The following is a 21,638-nucleotide window of genomic DNA, read 5'->3' as shown; positions in this document are numbered from 1 at the left end:
AGCTGAGAGCAAGGGGTGGAGGTCTCTCTTTACTCCCAACGCTTGTTTCTTCCTCCCATCCTCGCGCTGGTCGCTTTTTTTTTTCAAAGAGGGAGATAACGGCGTGCTGAATATTGCTGTAAGTAAACATGATTTTGAAATGAAAGGAAATTCTGGGTTGCTGTCTGGCCATGTTCCAGAAGCATTCTCTCCTGGCGTTTCGCCTACATTTATGGCAGGCATTCTCAGAGGTTGTGAGGTCTGTTGGAAACTAGGCAAGTGGGGTTTATATATCGTGGAATGTCCAGAGTGGGAGAAAGGACTCTTGTCTGCTTGGGGCAAGTGTGAATGTTGCAAGTGGCCACCTTGATTAGCATTGAATGACCTTGCAGCTTCCAAGCATGGCTGCTTCCTGTCTGGAGGCATCCTTTGTTTGGGGGTGTTAGCTGGCCCTGATTGTTTCAGGTCAGGCATTCCCGTGTTGTTTGAGTGGACAGTAAATAAAGTAAATATATAAAAAAACAGGACAGTAAACAATGAGTAACAGTGGTCCATGGACTACCATTTTGAGTAGCATTGGCTTAGACCGCAAACAACAGTATACATTGGATTACTGGGAGTTTTCCGGGCTGTATGGAGCGGACTCCAGACTGCTCACCGGGGCGACATACAGAGAGCACACCACCCCTCTGCTGTGTCAGCTCCACTGGCTGCCGGTTCAGTTCCGAGCCCAATTCAAGGTGCTGGTTTTAACCTACAAAACCCTGTACGGTTCTGGTCCAGCGTATCTGTCCGAACGTATCTCCCCCTACGTCCCACCATGGAATTTAAGATCATCTGAGGGGGCCCTGCTCTCGACTCCACCGCTTTCCCAAGCGAGGCTGGTGGGGACGAGGAGCAGGGCCTTCTCAGTGGTGGCCCCTCACCTGTGGAACTCGCTCCCAGTGGAGATCAGGGTGTCGACATCACTCCTGTCCTTCAGGAGGAAGGCAAAGACATGGTTGTGGGACCAGGCCTTCGGGCAATCTGCTAACTAGGTAAGGACAACCAGACAAATAAGACCAGCAGGACTGATAAATGTGGAAGGAAACTCTGAACTAAGAGATAGCGAACATTGACCGGCAATAAGGAGTAATTGGTTTATATCGGTTTGTATGAAATTTTTATTGGTTTTATTGTTTTTAGTGAGTATAGATGTAATGTATTGCCGCTGATTGTTAATTTGCGTTATTTTGTTTTATTGCTGCTGTATGTTACAGGCATTGAATTGTGCCTTGGTTGTGTAAGCCGCCCTGAGTCCCCCTCGGGGTGAGAAGGGCGGGGTAAAAGTACAAAAATAATATAATACTCACAGCTATTCTTTGTTGAGCAATATACCCTGCAAGGAGTTACAACGGGAATCCTTCTGAATCTTTACCCTGCAAACAGAACATCCAAAAGGGCTAAACAACACCAATTCATGTGACTGCTTTTTATAACAGAGTAGGTTTTACCCCAATGTATTCTGAACTGATAATGATGTCACTATCGCCTGACCAATGGACTTGCTATATTAGTAATGGGTTGAGTTATTTTGATCCTATACTCACCACAGAATAAAACTCCTTGCAGGGTATAGTTCTCAACAAAGAATAGCTGTGAGTATTATATTATTTTTGTTTCATAGATATTATTTCTCTATGTATGGTTTATAATTCATGTCACAATGTACCTTTAGCCACTATCTATGTCCCCTTAGGATCCACCCCTCCAGAAGACTGTTGGTGAATTTCTCACCTCAAAAGTTGAGCTTTTTTTGATAATTTGAGTAACTAGAGTGTCTGTATATATTCTTACAAACTTGTCATAACAAATTGTTCAGTTGTATATGTGTATTCATGATATGTGTTGTTTGTACACCCAACCGCCTGACGAAGACTCTTGTGAGTCGAAACCGGTTGCAGGTTGGAGTCAATTCATGTGACTACTGGAGTCTACTCATATGTAATAAAGAACAGGACATTTTCCCAAATGAAGACTTTGTTTTATACTTCAGGAGAAGAACCAGTTGTTTCTACTTAATGCGAATGTGGCAGTTTTTTTGATATGTGTATTTGTAATATATACATTGCGTTAATTTAGTTATTTTCATATTTCCACAATCAGTGGATTTTGGTCTCCACAGTTTCAAGGGAACCCATTTTTCTTTTTGGTTAAACCCTTGTGCCGGCAGGACTGCTGACCAATAGGTCAGCAGCTCGAATCCAGGGACAGCGTGTTGCGCTCCCTCTGTCAGCTTCAGCTCCCCATGCTGGGACATGAGAGAAGTCTCCCACAAGGATGGCAAAACATCACACACCGGGCGTCCCCTGGACAACGTCCTTGCAGACGGCCAATTCTCTCATTCCAGAAGCAACTTGCATTTTCTCATGTTTCTCCTGACATGAAAAAAACAAAATAAACAAAACTATCACAAATTTATACTTTGTGGAATATTTTAGAATTCTGGATAAAAGATGCTTAATCTGTATTTTGCTTTTCTTTCCCTTTTCTTTTGCTTTTGGCAGCTAGGCGTTTGTATCTTTTGCACCAGTCATCTTTCTGTGAAGATCAGCCAGCTCAAATCAAAGAGGCGGTTCTGTTTCTTTGCATACTTTGGTACGTTATAATAACATGTGATTTTAGAGAAACCTAGCTTATACTATTTATTTATTTGTTTATTTACAGTTCTTATATTCCGCCCTTCTCACCGCGCAGGGGACTCAGGGTAGATTGCAGTAAACACATATATGGCAAACATTCAATGCCAGTTTGACAAACAACGTTTAACAGGCAAATACACCAAGGCTATTTAACTTTTTTTTTCTGGCCGCCAGGGGAGCTGCTGCTTTTCATCGTCTATCAACGACACTGATGAAGTTCTTCCGAATTCCACATTCCCCGGAGTCTTTTTTCTTTATGGCCCCATAAATTAGTTAAATTTAGCCTCCCACACAAGGTGGTACCTTATTTTCCTACTTGACAGATGCAACTGTCTTTCGGGTTGCAAAGGTCGACAACAGGCTACACAATGGCTGGACACCCACTCCAGCCCGGGCTGGCTTCGAACTCATGACCTTTTGGTCAGAGTGATCTTAATGCAGCTGACACTCAGCCAGCTGCGCCACAATCCCGGTGCTATGCTATGACACCCATCATCTCACACTATTAAATATGCTGACTACAGCTAATGGCAGTTGTAATAGAACAACATCTGTAAGATGACAAATTTCTGCTAACAGATTGCGCCCTGTTCTACTTGCTTTCTACTTGCTTCCTTGGAAGATTCATGGTAGTCCTTTATATAAGAGTGATGGGTAATTCTCTTTGTTACTTCTGATGCTGTGAAATGACTCCTTAATGGGCTTCAGTAGAGGTTGAAATTCAGTTGCTCTATGTGTAAGTGTACAAGTTTCTTCTGGAATTATTCTTCACTTTAAAAATAGATAAATGTTACTGTGTATATAAGGGTAATGGTAGACTGTGACATTTATCAGTTTAGTCTAGTGAGAAATAGTGGGAGCTTCATCTTTTATGTTGAACACTCCCAACTGAAAGTGTTAGTCCAACATATCAGGAGGACAAAAGTTTTGGAGAGTATCAATTGTGCTTATTAAAACTTTCCTGTGTTTCAGATTGGAGTCCTTCCTGAACCGGAGTTAAGATCTTCTGCAGAGAAAGTATGTATTAATTATTACATTATTTTGTTGTTTCCTATTTTCCCCATGAGATGCCAGGGTATCAAAACAAAGTCTCATGACCTAATTACATGTATTCTAACCCGTGTTAAGTACTCAAAGAAAAGCATGTTAAAATCAAATTATTTAAGCAAGAACATCAAAACTTGTCCAGCCAATTTTTCAAAAAGAAAATCTGAGCATCTATCTTTTCCTTGTAAATAGGATAGTTGTATTATACTGATAATTCATCTAGTTAGCCTCCAGTAAAGTAGTTTTCAAACCATATTTCACAAGTTTTAAATGAGAAGATGAAGTCGGATCCAGCCAGGGTGGTCCATGCCTTAGTCACCTCCAGATTGGATTACTGTAATGCACTCTACGTGGGGCTGCCCTTGAAAACGGCCTGGAGATTTCAATTGGTTCAATGGACGGCAGCCAGATTACTAACTGGTGCGACTTACAGAGAGCGGTCAACCCTCCTGTTTAAGGAGCTCCACTGGCTGCTGTTCATTTTCCGGTCCCAATTCAAGGTGCAGGTTCTTACCTACAAAGCCTTGAATGGTTTGGGACCTGCTTACCTGCATGAACACATTTCTGTGTATGAACCCACACGATCTCTTCAATAATCTGGAGAGGCCCTGCTCGTGCTCCCACCTCCTTCGCAGGCGCGATTGGTGGTACGAGGGAGAGGGCCTTCTCGGTGGTGGCCCCCCGACTCTGGAACTCACTTCCCAAGGACACCAGGCATGCCCCAACTCTGGCAGTCTTTAGGAGGAGCCTGAAAACGTGGTTGTTCCAGTGTGCCTTCCCAGAATAAGGAAAATTCTCAGCAATATACCCTCAAAATGCACTTTACCACTGATTTAGGATTGACTGCGTTCCCTTATCTCTCTTGAAAACCCCATACCAGTTATATCCTACCTTGTTCATGCCCAGCGTTATTTTTTAATTTTTTAAACTATTACATTTGGCCCGGCCATAGGTTTTTAAATCCTTGTGTTTTATTGTTTATTGTTTATATGTGATTTATATTAACTGTGTTGTATTTATTGCTTTTGTTTATTGCTTTTGTTTATTGAGGTACTGTTGGGCTTAGCCTCATGTAAGCCGCTCCGAGTCCCTTGGGGAGATGGTGGCGGAGTATAAATAAAGTTTTTTTATTATTATTATTATTATTATTATTATTATTATTATTATTTATTAAGATAGTGGGCCTTTGAACACAACCCAATTATAGGACTGTGATTCCTCTTTTGATAGCCATTGTTCCATCCTATAGTATTCTGGAACTGTCAGTTTAGCAAGGGCTTTTTATATGTTTTAGCCAAAGTGTTCTGGAACAGCTGTTCCAGGAGCTCCAGATTTATTTGCTGTGTTTAATGTTTGTTTGCAATCCCAGGGTTGGGATTTTGCGGCAGGGTGGCTTCCTGTTATAGGCTGCAATCATAGGGTAAGCCACCTGCCAATTATAGTTAGGTTCCCTGGTCCCGCCCCTTCTTGAGTTTTTGGAGGGAAGAGGCCATTTTTCAGTCAGTCACACAAGGAAGCCAGTCTATAGGACGCAGATCAGCTAGTCCCGTAGGAAAGGCTTCATTCCTCAAAACCTTCCGGGGAAATAGAAACAGCCATCCGGGGTCCATCCAGCGACCATCCAGGGGTCATCCAGTGACCATCCAGTTCCAGGGATACGGAAGGAAAAGGTCCCAAAGGCTCTGGCTGAGAGCTCATAGCCTCTCAGCCTCACAGCACCAGTGAGGAAAACAGACCTGAAGTTCCCACTAGACAGCATCGTAGAACCACAGAACTCCAGCTGCTATATCTTCAAGCCTCAGCCGGTAAGGTCTGCTCGATACCCAGACGCACGTGGATTTTGGTAGCAGCACCCACGCCGACTAGGCATAGATAGAAAGCGGCCTGGGAGGGATTATAAAGAGTTCTTCCTTATGCTGAGATAGTACAGTTAAACCAAGTTAGTGCCAGTCTCTTAAAGACTAGAATAGTAAAGCCTTGAAGTATTGTTGAAGATTTGTTCCTTAATAAAGACTTTGTTGTACTTTTAAAGACTCTAAAGCCCATTACTTCTGGAAGTCTCTAACAATCTCTCTTCGGGCACCCCGGCTTCCCACTGGGTTTAAAGTGTGCATCCTGTAGAATAAAGACATTTTGTTCGGACCCAGTGGCGACAGAACACAAAGAGCTCTAGTAACTCCTGTTGGGATTCAGTCCGACACTGCCCAAGTCTCAAGTCTTCAGTGAGGAACAGTTGTTAGCTTAGAATACAGACTAAGGGTTTCTCTTCCCCCATGTCTCCCGAATGACAGTTGGGAATGCATCTTTTTCTTCTCTCTTTCCGCTCTCATTCTGATCTGCAAGCCTTTTGAATCTGACTTCTGCCTTACACTTTAGTATGGAGAGTAAGTGCTGTGTGCTTTGAGATCTCTCTCTGCATGTGTGTCAGAGAGATGTAGTGATTGAGTTTTTCCCTCGCTTGAAACCTTAGAAGAGATGAGTGTTAGAGTAGCTCAGATCCTGTTGTTTATTATTAAGATGCAGTTATTTCTTATTATGGTAAATAAACCTTTTGTGATTTTTTTTAAAGATTGGACTCTGCATGTTTGCAGCCTAAGCTCTGAATTCTTTACAGCCACATCACATGGTACTTCACATTCTGCTTGCTAATGAACTGGTGCTCAACTTTTGTATCCTGTTTGTTCTTGGACGCTCTGCTTTATTTTAGGGTAGTTTTCTCTAACACCTCCCACCACCACTACAAAACCCAGGATTGCTTAGATCAGTGGTTCTCAACCTGTGGGTCCTCGGATGTTTTGGCCTACAACTCCCAGAAGTCCTAGCCAATTCACCAGCTGTTAGGATTTCTGGGAGTTGAAGGCCAAACATCTGGAGACCCATAGGTTGAAAACCTCTGTCATATTGTTTTCATGGCAGTTAAAGGAGAATCATATTATTGGGCAGTGTGAAAGTATCCATAGAAAAATAAAAACAACTTCTCCCCACTTCCCTACTGTGATTGCATTCTCCCTGATGTCTGGCTACAGGACTGTGATTGACATATTCCAGAGTATGATCAGTTTGTGTGGGGCCAATTTTAGGTTTAAAAAAATAAAGCTAATAAGAATTTGAAATACTACTTTCAATGTAAAAATAAAGCAACCTTGAGCATTCTTGTACACCATGCCATTGGTTATACTGAGAGTTTTCTACTCTCTGCCTAGAATGCAACCTTATTATGATCTGCCAACACACAGGTATTTGACAAACAGATGCAGAAACTGGTGGATGCAAGTTGGGAGAAAACAGCACCCACCCATCCTTTTAATTCCTTAATGTTTTTTTTTCCTTTTCTTCTTGCAGCACCAAATTTTGCTAGTCATCTTGCACAATGGATTTTTTCATTATCCAGTTTCCTGTTGTGTTTCTAATCCCTTTCTTATCAATACAATAAATTTGAAAGCCAGGAATAAGGATAAAAACTCATGATGCAAGAGTTCTCTGCAATTGTGTGCCCCCCCCCCCCCAAATGGATGCTAAAAATGGATAGCTTATGTAGGTCCTGCCTTCCCGTGTCAACCTGAACAATACGGAGACTTGGAAAATGGTATTGCTATAGTCTCAGGCATAATACTTTCATCTTTACATCTAAATGTATATCTTCTGTGCTGCTAATAGTTATACAAACAATGTTGTTATCTTATTTATCACATTGTATCAGAATTGTATTTTGTAGACAGTCTGACACCTATCTGTGGGTAAATTATATACTCGAGTATAAGCCAACCCAAATATAAGCCGAGGTACCTAATTTTACCACCAAAAAATGGGAAAACATATTGACTTGAGTATAAGCCAAGGGTGGGAAATGCAGCCACTACAGGTATATTTCAAAATAAAAATAGATACCAATAAAACTACATTAATTGAGGCATCTGGAGGTGAATTTTTAAAAAATATTTACAGAAAACTGTAATTTGAGATAAGACTGCCCAACTCTGATTAAATCATTACATATCTTCAGTGTAAATGTATCCTTCCAACAATAATAGAGTAAAATATTAAATATAATAATAAAGTAAAATAATGGAAATGCAATAATAACAGTAATAATAGAGTAGAATAATAAATGTAATAATAGAATAGAATAATAAATGCAATAAAAAATAAAGTAAAATAATAAATGTAATAATAATCATAAATAGTGTAAAATAATAAATATAATAATAAAGTAAAATAATGGAAATGCAATAATAGTAATAATAGAGTAGAATAATAAATGTAATAATAATAAAGTAAAATAATGGAAATGCAATAATGACAGTAATAATAGAGTAGAATAATAAATGTAATAATAGAGTAGAATAATAAATGCAATAATAATAAAGTAAAATAATAAATGTAATAATAATCATAAATAGTGTAAAATAATAAATATAATAATAAAGTAAAATAATGGAAATGCAATAATAGTAATAATAGAGTAGAATAATAAATGTAATAATAATAATAAAGTAAAATAATGGAAATGCAATAATGACAGTAATAATAGAGTAGAATAATAAAGTAAAATAATAAATGTAATAATAATCATAAATAGTGTAAAATAATAAATGTAACAATAATAATAATAGGGTAAAATACTGTAAATAGATGTGGGACCAGGCGTTTGGGCAATCTGGCAGATGAATAAAGGACTGTGACGATGGATAGGAATGGACAATGTGGAACGAAATATGGACTCTGAGTTGGCGAACGCTGTGTCTGAGATTGGCTATCGTTTGTGAGATATATTGTTGTTTTAATTGTTGACCATTTAATTGCTGTTTTTATATGTTATTGTATTTGTGTGGGCACCAAAATGTGCCTTTTTGTAAGCCGCCCTGAGTCCCCCCTCGGGGGTTGAGAAGGGCGGGGTAGAAGTATACGAAATAAATAAATAAATAAATGTAATAATAATAAAGAGAGTAAAATAGTACATGAAATAAAAATAATACTAATAACAGAGTAAAATAATAAATAACCTTGACTCGAGTATAAGTCGAGGGGAGCTTTTTCAGCCTAAAAAAGGGGCTGAAAAACTAGGCTTATAATCGAGTATATACAGTATATTTTAAAACATCATTTTTTAGCATTGTGAATGCTGTTGAAATGTGGAGGTTGTTTTGTTTGAATGCTACTGGTAAAGATTGTGTTTTTATTATATTATTTGTACTGGGGCTATCATGTAGTGGCCATGGAACAGATTCCGCAGACTTTGGCACTAAGTGGCCTATGTAAATGTACCCTTAGTAAGACAACTGTGGAATGGCACAATGGCTGTCCCTTTTGAGCCTACTAGCTGTAGGACGTCAGAGAAGAATGGGTCGTACGGCTTGTTCTAGTCTCCTAATCTGGCCTATTACTCTCGGATCCAGTGGAGGATGCTGTTCCATTTCTAGTATTCAACTGCAGTTTCTGAATATAGAAAGGAAGAGGGATTGTCTGAGGTAGCAAAATTTATTGCATGAATCTTGGCATCTTCATAACTAGCTACCTCAGTTCTCATTCCACAGCAACTGCAGAATTCCAGTAATATCATTGTGGCTGTAATGTCATGCAATTACAAAAGGAGTAGGGTATTAAGACATGTAGCTGCAGAAGGAAGTTGACAAGCATTGTAACTTTTGACCCCAAATAATAGTAAGGTGACTTCGTTTGCTTTATAGGATGTTGTAATATCAGAATACCTCCCTTATTGAAACATAATCTGGGATACAGGATCTGTGTGTTTGACATTTAAACTAGCAGTCTCATGGGTTTATTTGCAGACAGCACAGAAATTCAGTGTATAAGTGAGTGCTCTGTTGTAGAAATGATGGACTTTGGTACAAGTTGAGCACCACCTGTGTCTTGGCCTTCTGTTCTGAACCTCTTCATAGTTTAGATGGTCTCTAAATTACCAATGAAACAGGAAGAAAAATGCCTGGTAACCATTACATCAGTGATTTATCTGCTTTTATATGGGCAAAGAAGAGATATATAATCCTAACGCCAACCACCAACCCTGGCCTTGTCTTTCCTGTAAGTTAGGCCTCAGTAACCTCGGGTCCCAAAGTCAGATCTTGTCCTCCTGGCTACTATCTTGAAAAATGTCTTTGAAATAGAATTTTGTTCTAAAAGAGTTTCTCACTCTTGCTGCAAGTGAAGGCTGTTTGGAAACTTCACCTGCTCTTGGACATCAATAATGAAGGAAAGTAGGGGCAGATTTTGTTTCTTCTGATTTCTGCCTTTTTTTTTGTAGAGATCTTGGGATGCCCAGACAAAGCCGCAAAACAGCCAAATTGGCTTCCACCCCTCCTCAACATGCTCCTGCCAATACAACAACATTGGACTTCAGTGTTTTAAAAAGAGCCCAGTTGCAACAGCTCTGTAAGAAACTGGGAATTCGAGCCACAGGGAAGGTGAGAACAATTTGCCCCATTCTTGAACTTTTATATTCAATTTGCTTCACTGCTGGTTATGACATGGAAATATGGATTTGCATGGGTCCAGATTTCTGTTGGATTATATTCTGCCACTGGAAAATGATGGAAAAAGTTATATTGTCCTCTCCTGCAGATGTGCATTGCTGGATCAGTGCAGATCACTGGATGCACAAAGTATTGACAGTGATATTATTAGTAATAGCTATTAACAAAGTACCTGACAAAGGTAGTGTACTTTGGTACAAAGATTTGACAAAGTACATTGTAATCCAGAAAATGTCATGGTATCTTAAATCTGCATGCCTCTTGGTTGTTTTGTTGTGTAACAATACCCTGTGAAATTTGTTTTCAAATGGTGAGAAAATTCAGAAAGAGAACAGTTGAGATTATGTATGCATACACTTGGGTATACTTGGCTCATAAATGTTTTAACCTGAAGAGATCTATTACGAAGATTGATGTTGATTTCTGTCACCATGCAGTAGCTGCTATTCTCCTGCCAGGACCCATCATGGATACCTGATGCCATAGGGCCGCCTTTAGTTTTTTCTTCTACCGCAGTTCTCTAAGTGGCTGAACATAATGACTGCTTAAAATTCCCACAATGGCCCAACATAGCGTTATTCTCAGCATCTGAAGGAAATTTACAATGGCAGCTTCTGACAATATGGTACTAGTTGGAGTGCTGTGACTTCTGATGGTACTACATTGTCCACCTAAAAACTGGAACTGTCTCCAGATATTAAATTTCTCTGTTTTCATTTTTGCCCCTCCCACAGAATTCAGAACTTTTGGAAAGACTGGAAGCCTTTCACAAAGACTCTTTGTGTGAAACTGTAAACACCAAAGAAGAAACCGCAAAGAAGGAAGTGAAAGACCAAAAACCTCAGGTTAGTTGCTGCAGATTTAGAATTGTAAGATCTTCAGAAGCACATACTTCTATGACAGTGGTTCCCAACCTGTGATCCGTGGACCACCAGTGGTCTGTAAGAATGAAAATATGGTCTGCAGCCTCACCATTACTACAGCATTGCCTTGAAACCACACAACAATGAGAGCGACTGGTCTCGCGAAACTCTCTTATAATGCCAAAGCAACAGGGATGTTGGGAGGGGAGAGGCTGACTACCGACGAAAGATTAGTACTACCACATTAGTTCTAGATCACTAAATATGGTTTTCTGTGGGCGAGCAGATGGCAACTACTGGATGGCATATGTTTTGTATCAGAAACTAGAGTTGATGTGGTCTATCCAATGCACTTTTCTAAATCAGTGCCCCAAATAACCAAATCAAATCTAAAGTTGACCAAAAACTGATTCATAACGCTTTTGGTACTAATGTTAGAGGTTGGTTCCTGGTGAAAGTGGTCCCTGGTCAAAAAAGGTTGGGAACCACTGTTCTATGTGAAGCCATACTACTGGTGGGATATTTTGGGAATGACTCCCCAAAAGTAATTTTCAAATCTATGGTTGACTAGCCATTGGTTAAGTGGGGAAAAAACCATGGATGGAAATGAGAATTCTGAAGAATGGTGTAAAAATATATCAGTTGTGCTGTTCACTGTTAGAGCTTATTCTTTGCAAACCTGACACGTCTTTAGAGAGAGACGGATATCTGCTTCTCCCTTTAACACAAGGGTGAAGAACTTGTGGCATTTCTAATATTTTTAAGTACATCTCCCATGATACCTTGTCACTGGTTATTTTGGTGAAGGCTGATGGAACTGTAGTCCAGAAATTCCTCAGGAGCCATTCATTCCCTGCATCTCCTTAGAAAGACATTTTATTTGTGTATTTTATATACCACTTTTCTTCCATCATGCAATTCAAAGGGGCATATAGCATCTAAAGAACACAGTAAAATTTAATATAAAAGTTAAAGTACCATGAAACTAATGCTGATATTAAAAATACAACTTTAGAAACACTGAAAAAGTGAAATAAAAAAACATTATTACACATACACCCATTAAAGTTTCTGTCTGCTGCAACATACTAGAACAAGTGCTTCCTTAAATAAAAAAATACCTTTACCTTCTGGTGAAAATGGCCATACAGACCTCCTTAGGAAGTCACGGCTAAGTGGATCAGTGGGCTGTTTCAATATGAAGCATCTTTGTGTGTCCTTTTCTTTAAAAAATTGTGTTGGTGGATATCTCTGTTTCTGTTACTTGTCTACTTATATAAGACAGCCGAATGGAACTTCCATTTTCAGAAGCCATATAACTTTAAATATTAGGTAACGGGAATGAAGACCATGGGTGTGTGCTGCTTTCATGCCCTACTTCTGATCATCCCTAAACTAAATTGACCTTTTATTTCCTGAGCCTGCTGGGTTCTTACATTCCTACTGCCCCTCTGTATTATTTCTGAACCAATTCTGGACTCCCAATGAAAGTAAAGAAGGCACAAAATTTACTAAGGAGAAGGTAGGAATGTTTAAGGATCAGAATTGGAAAACGTTGCTTTTGGCTGGGAAGTTGCAGTTCAGGAAAGGCTGCGGCACAGCTAAGCTTTTAAAGAATGGCTTATAGAAGATTTTACTATTTATTTATTTAAAACATTTATGTTCCGCCCTTCTCACCCTGCAGGGGACTCGGGGCGGAGCACAACATATAAGATGTGGGCTTAATGGCAGAGGGGTGGAAAGAGGAAGGACTGCATTTTATTCGATTTTATTTTATGTCAGTTTGCTTTATTTTATTTTGCTACTGTATGTATTTTATTTTGATGTAATTTTTGTTGTCTGCATTTGTATTTTATTTTGCTGTATTGTATCTTTGGGCTTGGCCTCGTGTTAGCTGCCCTGAGTCCCCTTCAGGGAGATGGTGGCAGGGTATAAATAAAGATGATGATGATTATTATTATTGTGGAGAGCAATGAGCCAACTTTAATGAGAGAAAGTAAGTGCTTTGGGTGAAACAAGGAAAGCAGATGCAGACAGTCCCTGAGTTATAAACAACTCCATTTACAGACAACTCATAGTTACAAACGGGGGTGAGACAACAGGAAGTGAGAGAGATCTACTCCTAGGAAGGGAAATTTACTCCTGAAAGAGTTATCATGGGGAAAAGGCGAAGTTTCCACTGAATCTTTCTCAACAATCTTTTTTCAGTTATCACTGGGACAGAAAGTGAGGTGAAATCTTCTGAACAGGGACACAGACAGCAAAATGAACACCACAGTGTGTTAACCATTCCCTAAGCTACTCAAAGCACCTATCTATCTATCTATCTATCTATCTATCTATCTATCTATCTATCTGGAGTTCCACTTTTTAAATGTACCTGTTTCAACTTGCAAACAAATTCAACTTAAGAACAAAACTACAGACCTTATCTTGTTCGTAATTTGGGGACTGTCTGTAGTCATGAATATGGGAGCAAAGCTAACCTGGATCTTCACTCCATTTCAGGCTCCTTTACCACCTCCTCCTGTGGCTTTGGACAAGGAAATAAAATCTGAAGTGTCTGAAACAGGTGACTACAAATTTCTGCAGTAATTGGTTAGGTAATTTAGGTTTGAAAGTAAAAATATGTTGAAGGAAGAAACGTGGGGCTCTGCTTGAAGATGGCATGGTAGAACTATTTATTTTATTTTATTTACAGTATTTATATTCCGCAGTTCTCACCTTGCAGGGGACTCAGGGTGGATTACAATGTACATATACATGGCAAACATTCAATGCTATAGACACGCAACATATATAGACAGACATTCCAACTTTATCGGGCCACCAGGGGAGCTGTCACTTCACCGTCCATCCGCAACACCAACGAAATACTTCCTTATTCCCTGCATGCTTGCCGGAGATTTTCATGGCCTTGTAAATTAGTTAAATTGGCCTGCAGGAGCAAAGTAATTCCACTTTTAATGCCATGATCCCATCCATGGAATCTTGAGGGTTTTTTTGTTTGCTGAGACTCTAAAGTCATTTGGCTGAAAATGGTAAATGCCCCTCCATAAACTACAAGTCTGGAGTCTACAGCGTACTTCCATTGAATCACAATGCTATTAGTGGGTAGTATGAAAGGGCTCCAGGTCTGTGGTTGGCTGCTTTAACAACCTGTTTTCCTTTTAGAGCTTATCCGTGGCTGGTGTGTGGTCCATGGGATGGTACTTTACCGCCCAGAATCCAGCTGGTTTCCTTTGCTGCTCCGTGGTGGCATGATCTATGTCCAGGATGGGGAGAACTACGTCTCTTTTAATCTCCCTGTTACAAACCTCTCGGTTCCTGTAGGATTATCCGACAACTACATCTGTGAAGAGTGTGTGCTGAGGTAATGCAACATCTTTGCTTCCAGGGCTTGGAAAAGTCCCACAGTCTCCCAGAACAACATGGCTATTTAGTTGGATTCTTTATAGCTTTATAGGCCAGCACTTTGAATTGTGCTCGGTAGCAGACTGGCCCTTACCACAAAAATGCACTTTGCAGTAATTTTGGAATTTTCTTTCAATATTTTGGCTCTAACACCTCAATTTACTGCCACAGAAACCAAGAAAAGTTAAAGAAACATCCTATGAACCAGCAAATACGAGGAAAAAGTAATCAAGTTTCTATAGCCAAGGACATGAACCCTCGTCAAGACAGCACAGCTCAGCCTTCACTCCTGGTAACTAACACCTCCAGAGACAAGAGAGGGTGAGTAGAGCATCCATGGAGCTGCCCATCTCTAGGGCAGGCAGAGGAATTCTGTGGCTCATGGATCACATGTACTCCCTTCCAACGTTAACCTCTCTGAGCCATAAGACCCCTGTGAAAGTAAAAAGCAGGGAATAAAGAAGTAGCAATTTTTTTTAACCTGAGAGAACAACTCTAGGCATTTTTAGGTCTTCCACCCTGACTCTATGGTTTAATCCCACTGGAAGCTGACCCCAGAATTGCACGTGAGGACCTAAACATTTCTAGAGAATATGATTTCTAGGGAGAATATTTTAATCAACTCCACAAAGTCAAAACCGCAAATGTGAAGGGACAACTGTATGTGTAAAATGTATTTTGTTATTGCCAATTGCTTTAAAAAACAGCCTGCATCTATAATTTTGTGACTAGATGAAATTATAAACGCTGGTATATTTATGAAACTTAAAGAGGGATTCTATATATGATTGCTGAGAAATTAAACTTGGTTTGTGTAGTAGTATTTCTCAAGTAGGAAGTATTCACCAGATTTCCTGTCCTTAACAAGGAAATATGTATTGATATATAAGACGTTCTTGTTTGTTTATTGAATTTATAACCCACTTTCCTCTTGCCATGGAAGCCAAGGCAGCTTGCAACAATGACACTGTTGTAAGAGGTGATAAGCATCATGGTCTTTTGCTTTTGTATGAAACCTTTGTATATCATCAGTCTCTCTCCCCCCTGCCTAATTTTTGCTTTGTAATGTAAAATACACCCAAACAGCAAGCACAGCGGGCAGGGTTATTTATTTATTTATTTACCACACTTGTACCCTGCCCTTCTCATCAGGGCGGCCTCACAAAGGCAAAATTCAATGTAGTATATACATATACATATCGGTAAATAAACAACTGCATTAAAATCAAACCAATTAAAAACATAAACATTAAAACATCAGTTGAAATCACAAAATCCAAATCATATTCCAGGATCAATCCAAGTCATCATCCCGTTATTTGTAGTCTCTTACTGCGCTGCTTATGGACCAAAAGTTTGTTCCAACAGCCATGGCTTTAATTTTTTTCCTGAAGGTCAGGAAGGAAGGGGCTGATCTAATTTCACTAGGGAGGGAGTTCCATAGGCAAGGGGCCGCCACTGAGAAGGCCCTGTCTCTCATCCCCACCAGTCACACCTGCAAGGGGGGATGGGACCGAGAGCAGGTCCTCCCCCAACAATCTTAGAGCCGCCGCAAACTAGCGTCTTGGGAGAGCAAACTGTGCCAGCACGGCCAATGACGTCGAAGACTCCGCCTATTTCTCCGCGCCCACATGGTTTTCCCTTTGCTAGGGTAGCGATGCGAGCGTACTCTCGCTGTTGAATTCTGTCAACAACGAGAGTACGCTCGCATCGCTGCCCTAGCAAAGGGAAAACCACGCGGGCGCAGAGAAATAGGCGGAGAAAGAGGCAGAGTCTTCGACGTCATCGGCCGTGCTGGCACAGTTTGCTCTCCCATGACGCTAGTTTGCGGCAGCTCTTAGACTCCGAGGTGGATCATAGAGGGAGATACATTCAGACAGATAAGCTGGGCCAGAACCATTTAGAACTTTATAGGCCAGCACTTTGAATTGTGCTCGGTAGCAGACTGGCAGCCAGTGAAACTGGCACAGCAGTGGGGTTGTGTGCTCCCTGTACACCACTCTGGTGAGCAATCTGGCTGCTGCCTATTGGACCAATTGAAGCTTTTGAAGTAGTCTATTTGGGATGTTATTCACCAAAAAGACACAAAACAGCCCATCCACTCTTTCTGCTTTTACAATGTTTATGTAACAAGACCAGTTGTGACCAAATTGTGCATCATGTTATATCTTTTAACCTTTTCATCTTCTCCTGGCTCTGCAGGACAATAGAAATTAGGAAACTCTACCAGCCACAAGAGGATGAAGCTTATGCTCAGCGGGTGAGTATCAAGGAGCTGGAAAATGACCCATGGGTCCAACAGCAGGAATGCACTTCACATGACAAAGACCATTACTGTGGAAATACTCTTTATCTAAGTGGAATCAGTGCCATAGGTTGCAGTGGCAGTGCCACAGATTGGACATGGCATTGATTCTATTCACAAAAGGGTTTAGGTTAATCTATGGCGGTTACAAGTTATCAGTGGTATTTGGTCATGATGACCTTCTCCAATATAACAAATGATGGAGTTCCTAATGCCAGTTCTGGAAAATAATACTATCTTTGAATTCTTTGAAAAGTAGGAGGAGATGGACCATTTTCCAAATCCTTTTATGGGTAAATCCTGTTCTTTGCATCCCTTTCTCCTGAGGGAATAACTGCCAGTCTCTGTAATAGTAGTAGTAGTAGTAGTAGGAGCCATCCCATCCAACACCTTTCTGCCATGCATAAAAAGCACAGTCAGAGCATCCCAAAAGATGGCCATCCGGTCTTTGTAATAATAATGATGATGATAATAATAATAGGAGCAACCCCAAGGGCCTTCCAGTCCAACCCCCTTCTGCCACGCAGTAAAGGCACAATCAAAGCACCCCCTGAGTGATGAGAGGGTTCTGGAAACAAGGAAAGCACGGGGGAACTTGTCTGTATGGTGAGGGGTGCAGAGGAAAGGGAGTGGCATAGCGTGTGGGAGTGGGGGGGGGGAGGGTTCTGCGTGGTGAGGAGACACAGGACAAGGGGTCTGTGTCCTGCGCGGACAACGCTGCTGCCGACAGGAGTGGGAAGGAGGCCTGAGCATAGAGACTGAGCCCGAGAGAGGCATTATCTTTCTTCTCAGCAGAGCCTCCCTTCTTTCATGTGATGCCTTCCTTTCCAGGTCCGCGTTCATTCATTTGCTACATGGCAGCAGTAAAGCCTCCACACACACTTTGAGGGGGAGAAGGAGGGAAGCGTGGAGCCCTCAGTATGCTTCCTGGAGCCCCAAGGGCTCTGCAGAGCACACTTTAAGAGTCACTGATCTAAAAGATAATCCAATCTGGTCGATTTGGAGGCAGGGGTGGAGAATGCTGCTGTACATTAAATAAGGACAATTTATTTATTGCAGACAGAGCTTAGAAACTTTTTTTAGTTTAGAATTTTCATCTAGAGAGTTCTTGTGCCTCACCAAACTATAACCCTCAGGATTCTATGGGATGTAGCCATAGTATTAGAGGGGAATCTGGAGTCCCAGAAAGGGTCCCAGGGGTTGTAAGTAAAGGGATCCTACAAATGTACACAGTACTGTACTTGTGACTGTGGCTTGGGTTTGCTCCAACCTCCTTTCTCATGCAGGTGGATGGGCTGCTTTCCCTGATGGCCCGTGGTGAACTTGGTATGGACCTCGCTCTGCGTCCTGTCCAGCCCCTGGTTGTCCATTCTCCAGCACCTTTTGAGAGATGTGAACGCCCAAGAAAGATGATCTGAAAGAAACATTTTATCATAGTATACTTTTTCTATATATATAATTGACATTTTAACCATTTAATTTTTTCTATTGTTAATAAAGTCCTTTTTTCTATTGTTAATAGAGTTCATCATAGTCTTGAAGTGAGAATTTACAGTTGTTTCATTTATTCTAATGAAAGCCCCTAATCAGACCACATAATGGGCCTCTGGGTTTCTAAGTCACCTTGTTCTAACTACTCTGTTTTGTGATCCATGTGATTAAACTATCCTAACTGATATAGCAGAAGATGTACTTTTCTGCTTCTCAATGCTCAGCTGTAGAGGGTGCCTTTACATTTGAAATTGCAACTTTCTTCTACAAAGAACGATGAAATCCTCTTTGGCCCATAGGGTTCCATGTGGTGATTACTGTGACTGGAGGAGAGGCACGCTACAAGCTTCCTGGGTCTACCTTAGAGAACTTTTTACAAAAACCAGAACCCTATGATCTGCCAATAACAGTTTGGTGCAAAAAACCAGGCCTTTGGAATTTGGGATTCTGAGCCAAAGGATTTGTTCTGAGTATCTGAACTGAATGGAACCCACTGTTTGTCTTTACAAATATTTCCTAATTTTCTGAAGAGTCACATAGAGGAGGATGTTACTGCTAAATCAATTGGGATTCAAAAGAGACCAGGGATGTACTAATAGATCCTGATCTGCTTTCTACTTTGTGTCTTATTTTCTGCAGTTGGTATCAAGATGGACAACTCTCGGGTTTATATTCTTCCTGTTACACAAGAATCCATAAAGCTGATCCCAAAGAGATCCTTTCCTCTAATCTGCTATTGAGACTGCAAGGATATCTTTCAGAACATATCGTAAATATTTCCAGTGGATGCTGAATATCTGTTGTGACCATGGGATGTGAACTTAGCATCCTGTTTGTGTTCAGCAGCTGCAAAATGAATGATATCTAATAATAAGATGAGGACACAACCTGGGGATCACAATGAGGACTGGCACAACCTGGGGATCACAACCAGATACAGTGAAGACATCTGCCCTTGCGCTGTGCTACTCTGCTGCTGAGTATGCACGCCCAGTGTGGAACACATCTCACCACACTAAAACATTAGATCTGGCTCTTAATAAGACATGCCGCATTATCACGGGGTGTCTGCGCCCTACACCACTGGAGAAATTACACTGCTTAGCCGGTATAGCACCACCTGACATCCGCCGGGAAGTAGCAGCCAATAGTGAAAGGACCAAGGCAGAGACATCTCCAGCTCATCCCCTGTTTGGGTATCAGCCAGCATGTCAACGACTTAAATCTAGAAATAGTTTTCTAAGATCTACAGAGACACTCGCTGGAACACCTCAGCAAGCGAGAGTCCAAAAGTGGCAGGCTCAAACCCAGAACCTCAACCAATGGCTGATACCAAATGAGAGACTCCCCCCTGGGCACACAGAGGACTGGGCGACTTGGAAGGCGCTGAACAGACTGCGCTCTGGCATCACGAGATGCAGAGCCAACCTTCAGAAAAGGGGTTACAAAGTGGAATCCTCGACATGCGAATGTGGAGAGGAGCAAACCACAGACCATCTGCTGCAATGCAACCTGAGCCCAGCCACATGCACAATGGAGGACCTTCTTGCAGCAACACCAGAAGCACTCCAAGTGGCCAGATACTGGTCAAAGGACATTTAATCAACTACCAAACTCACAAATTTTGTATTTTGTCTGTTTGTTTGCTTTGTTCTGTTAGAAATGTAATATAATTTGACTGGTTGTCCTGACACGACAAATAAATAAAATAAGATGAGTCAAAAGGAGGATGAGGAGGAAGAAATAGGAGGACTCTCACTTATTCTTATTAGGTATAGTTCTTTCTGCAGCTGCTGGTCACAACAATGTTAAACTCTCATTCCACAATGGGTTTTCAGCTCCTTCTGGAAATATTTACTAACCAATGCCTACATATTCTGGGAGGATCCTTTGCAGTCTCAATGGCTGAAACTGAAAAAGTTTGAACAATAAAAAACAAATCACCCAGGAGTGTGGATTCCTATATTTTCAGGATGTTCTGCACCTGCAGAGAAAAATAAGAGTAAAGAACACATGATATTTTAAATCATAACGGCTTTGAGTCATTTAATTGTCTGGGGCACATGTTTCTTATTGTAATTATGTTTTACTAGTGTAATCATGTTATATTTAAATATGTATATTTTATTATTTTTAATTTTAATTCCATTATCTTCGTAATTATAAGTTTATTGATGTTATTTGTATTTGCTTTACTCTGGCACTGAATGTTTGCCTTTTTGTATGTAAACTGCCTTGAGTCCCCTCAGGGAGAGAGGTCGATGTATAAATAAAGTATTTATTTATTTATTATGATGTAATGGTTTGAGTGTTGGGAAGACCAGGTTTGAAGCCTGGAGACTCACTGGATTTCCTTGGAAAAGACACCCTCTCACAGCCTCAGAGAAACAAAGACAAAAAACCCCTCTAAACAGATCTTGCTACAAAAATCCCATGATAGATTCTCCTTAGCAGCATAAGTCAGAAATGATTTGAAGCCACATAACAAGAAACATTACTTTTGAACCTAGTGTGCTTATTGCAAAATAAGGGTCTACAGAATCACTTCTTAAAATATAAGTAAGTAATTATAAGCTTTATTTTGAAAATTCCTAGTAATTGCCTGAGGTGAGGACAGTGTGCTTTCTTGCACTTCCCACCAGCAAAGGTTTCATCGAAAAGTTAGTTTCCAAGGGAAATGTTACATGGAGACAAAAATCAGCTTTCTTTATATAAGAACAGCTGTGATATTTAATTTTTCATTCTGGAAGATGTATTCCCTTCTGCACTTACAGCAAGTGACACTGATCAAAGCTGGGGGGAAATCCAATTTCTTTTCTTTTTAGATTCAAGTTATAATAGGTGGATGTGTGTATAGCATCAAAATCTTAACCAGTATAATATGAATTCCTTCCAGGGTATATCTAGTTAAAGCTAGCAATCTTCACATGCTTATGTTCTGTAGTTGTTAGTTTAAACTCTAAGAGTCGAGCTATAGCAGGTATTCATGTAATTTCCCGTTTGTTGATCACTCAATTAGCATTTTGTTTGAAAAGGTTCATTCCTACATTTTGTAGTTTGAAGAGCACATGTTACATAATGTCTCACCATGGGGTGTTTGAACTCTTTAGCAAATAAAAAATATTTTTACCAAAGAAGACTGTCTGATTTATTTCTCTGTTAATGTGAAATACTCTGTATGTGAAGCTTGTTTATAAAGCTATTGTCCTTCCGACTCTTGTATTTAATATTATTTGCCATATTTATATCTTTCCCTTCTCACCCTGAAGGGGACTCATAGCGGCACACATAAGGCACAATTTGATGCCATACAATACGTATTGTATGTCTGCAAAACACAAACATCACTCTTGACTTCTGGAAAGAT

The 21,638-nt window shown here is 40.4% G+C and overlaps 1 protein-coding gene across 2 annotated transcripts; it reads left to right on the top strand.

Moving 5' to 3' along the window:
• Positions 1–5: 5 nt before the first annotated feature.
• Positions 6–19,472, top strand: LOC132778610 (uncharacterized). 2 transcript variants are annotated; one of them, XM_060781787.2, is made up of 10 exons: positions 6–118; positions 2,530–2,616; positions 3,633–3,677; positions 9,970–10,129; positions 10,933–11,043; positions 13,570–13,633; positions 14,236–14,434; positions 14,647–14,796; positions 16,678–16,735; positions 18,067–19,472. In XM_060781787.2, the coding sequence occupies exons 4-10, from the start codon at positions 9,980–9,982 to the stop codon at positions 18,196–18,198; spliced, it is 864 nt and encodes a 287-aa protein (XP_060637770.2). In that variant the 5' UTR covers positions 6–118; positions 2,530–2,616; positions 3,633–3,677; positions 9,970–9,979; the 3' UTR covers positions 18,199–19,472. The 2 variants fall into 2 exon arrangements, with proteins under 2 accessions (XP_060637770.2, XP_060637769.2); XM_060781786.2 differs by having other exon boundaries at positions 2,526–2,616.
• Positions 19,473–21,638: the final 2,166 nt, after the last annotated feature.

The sequence above is a fragment of the Anolis sagrei genome, chromosome 6 (genome assembly GCF_037176765.1).
Source record: "Anolis sagrei isolate rAnoSag1 chromosome 6, rAnoSag1.mat, whole genome shotgun sequence".
Classification (NCBI taxonomy): domain Eukaryota; kingdom Metazoa; phylum Chordata; class Lepidosauria; order Squamata; family Dactyloidae; genus Anolis; species Anolis sagrei.
The sequence above is the reverse complement of the archived record's forward strand: the minus strand, read 5'-3'. Positions and strand labels throughout refer to the sequence as shown.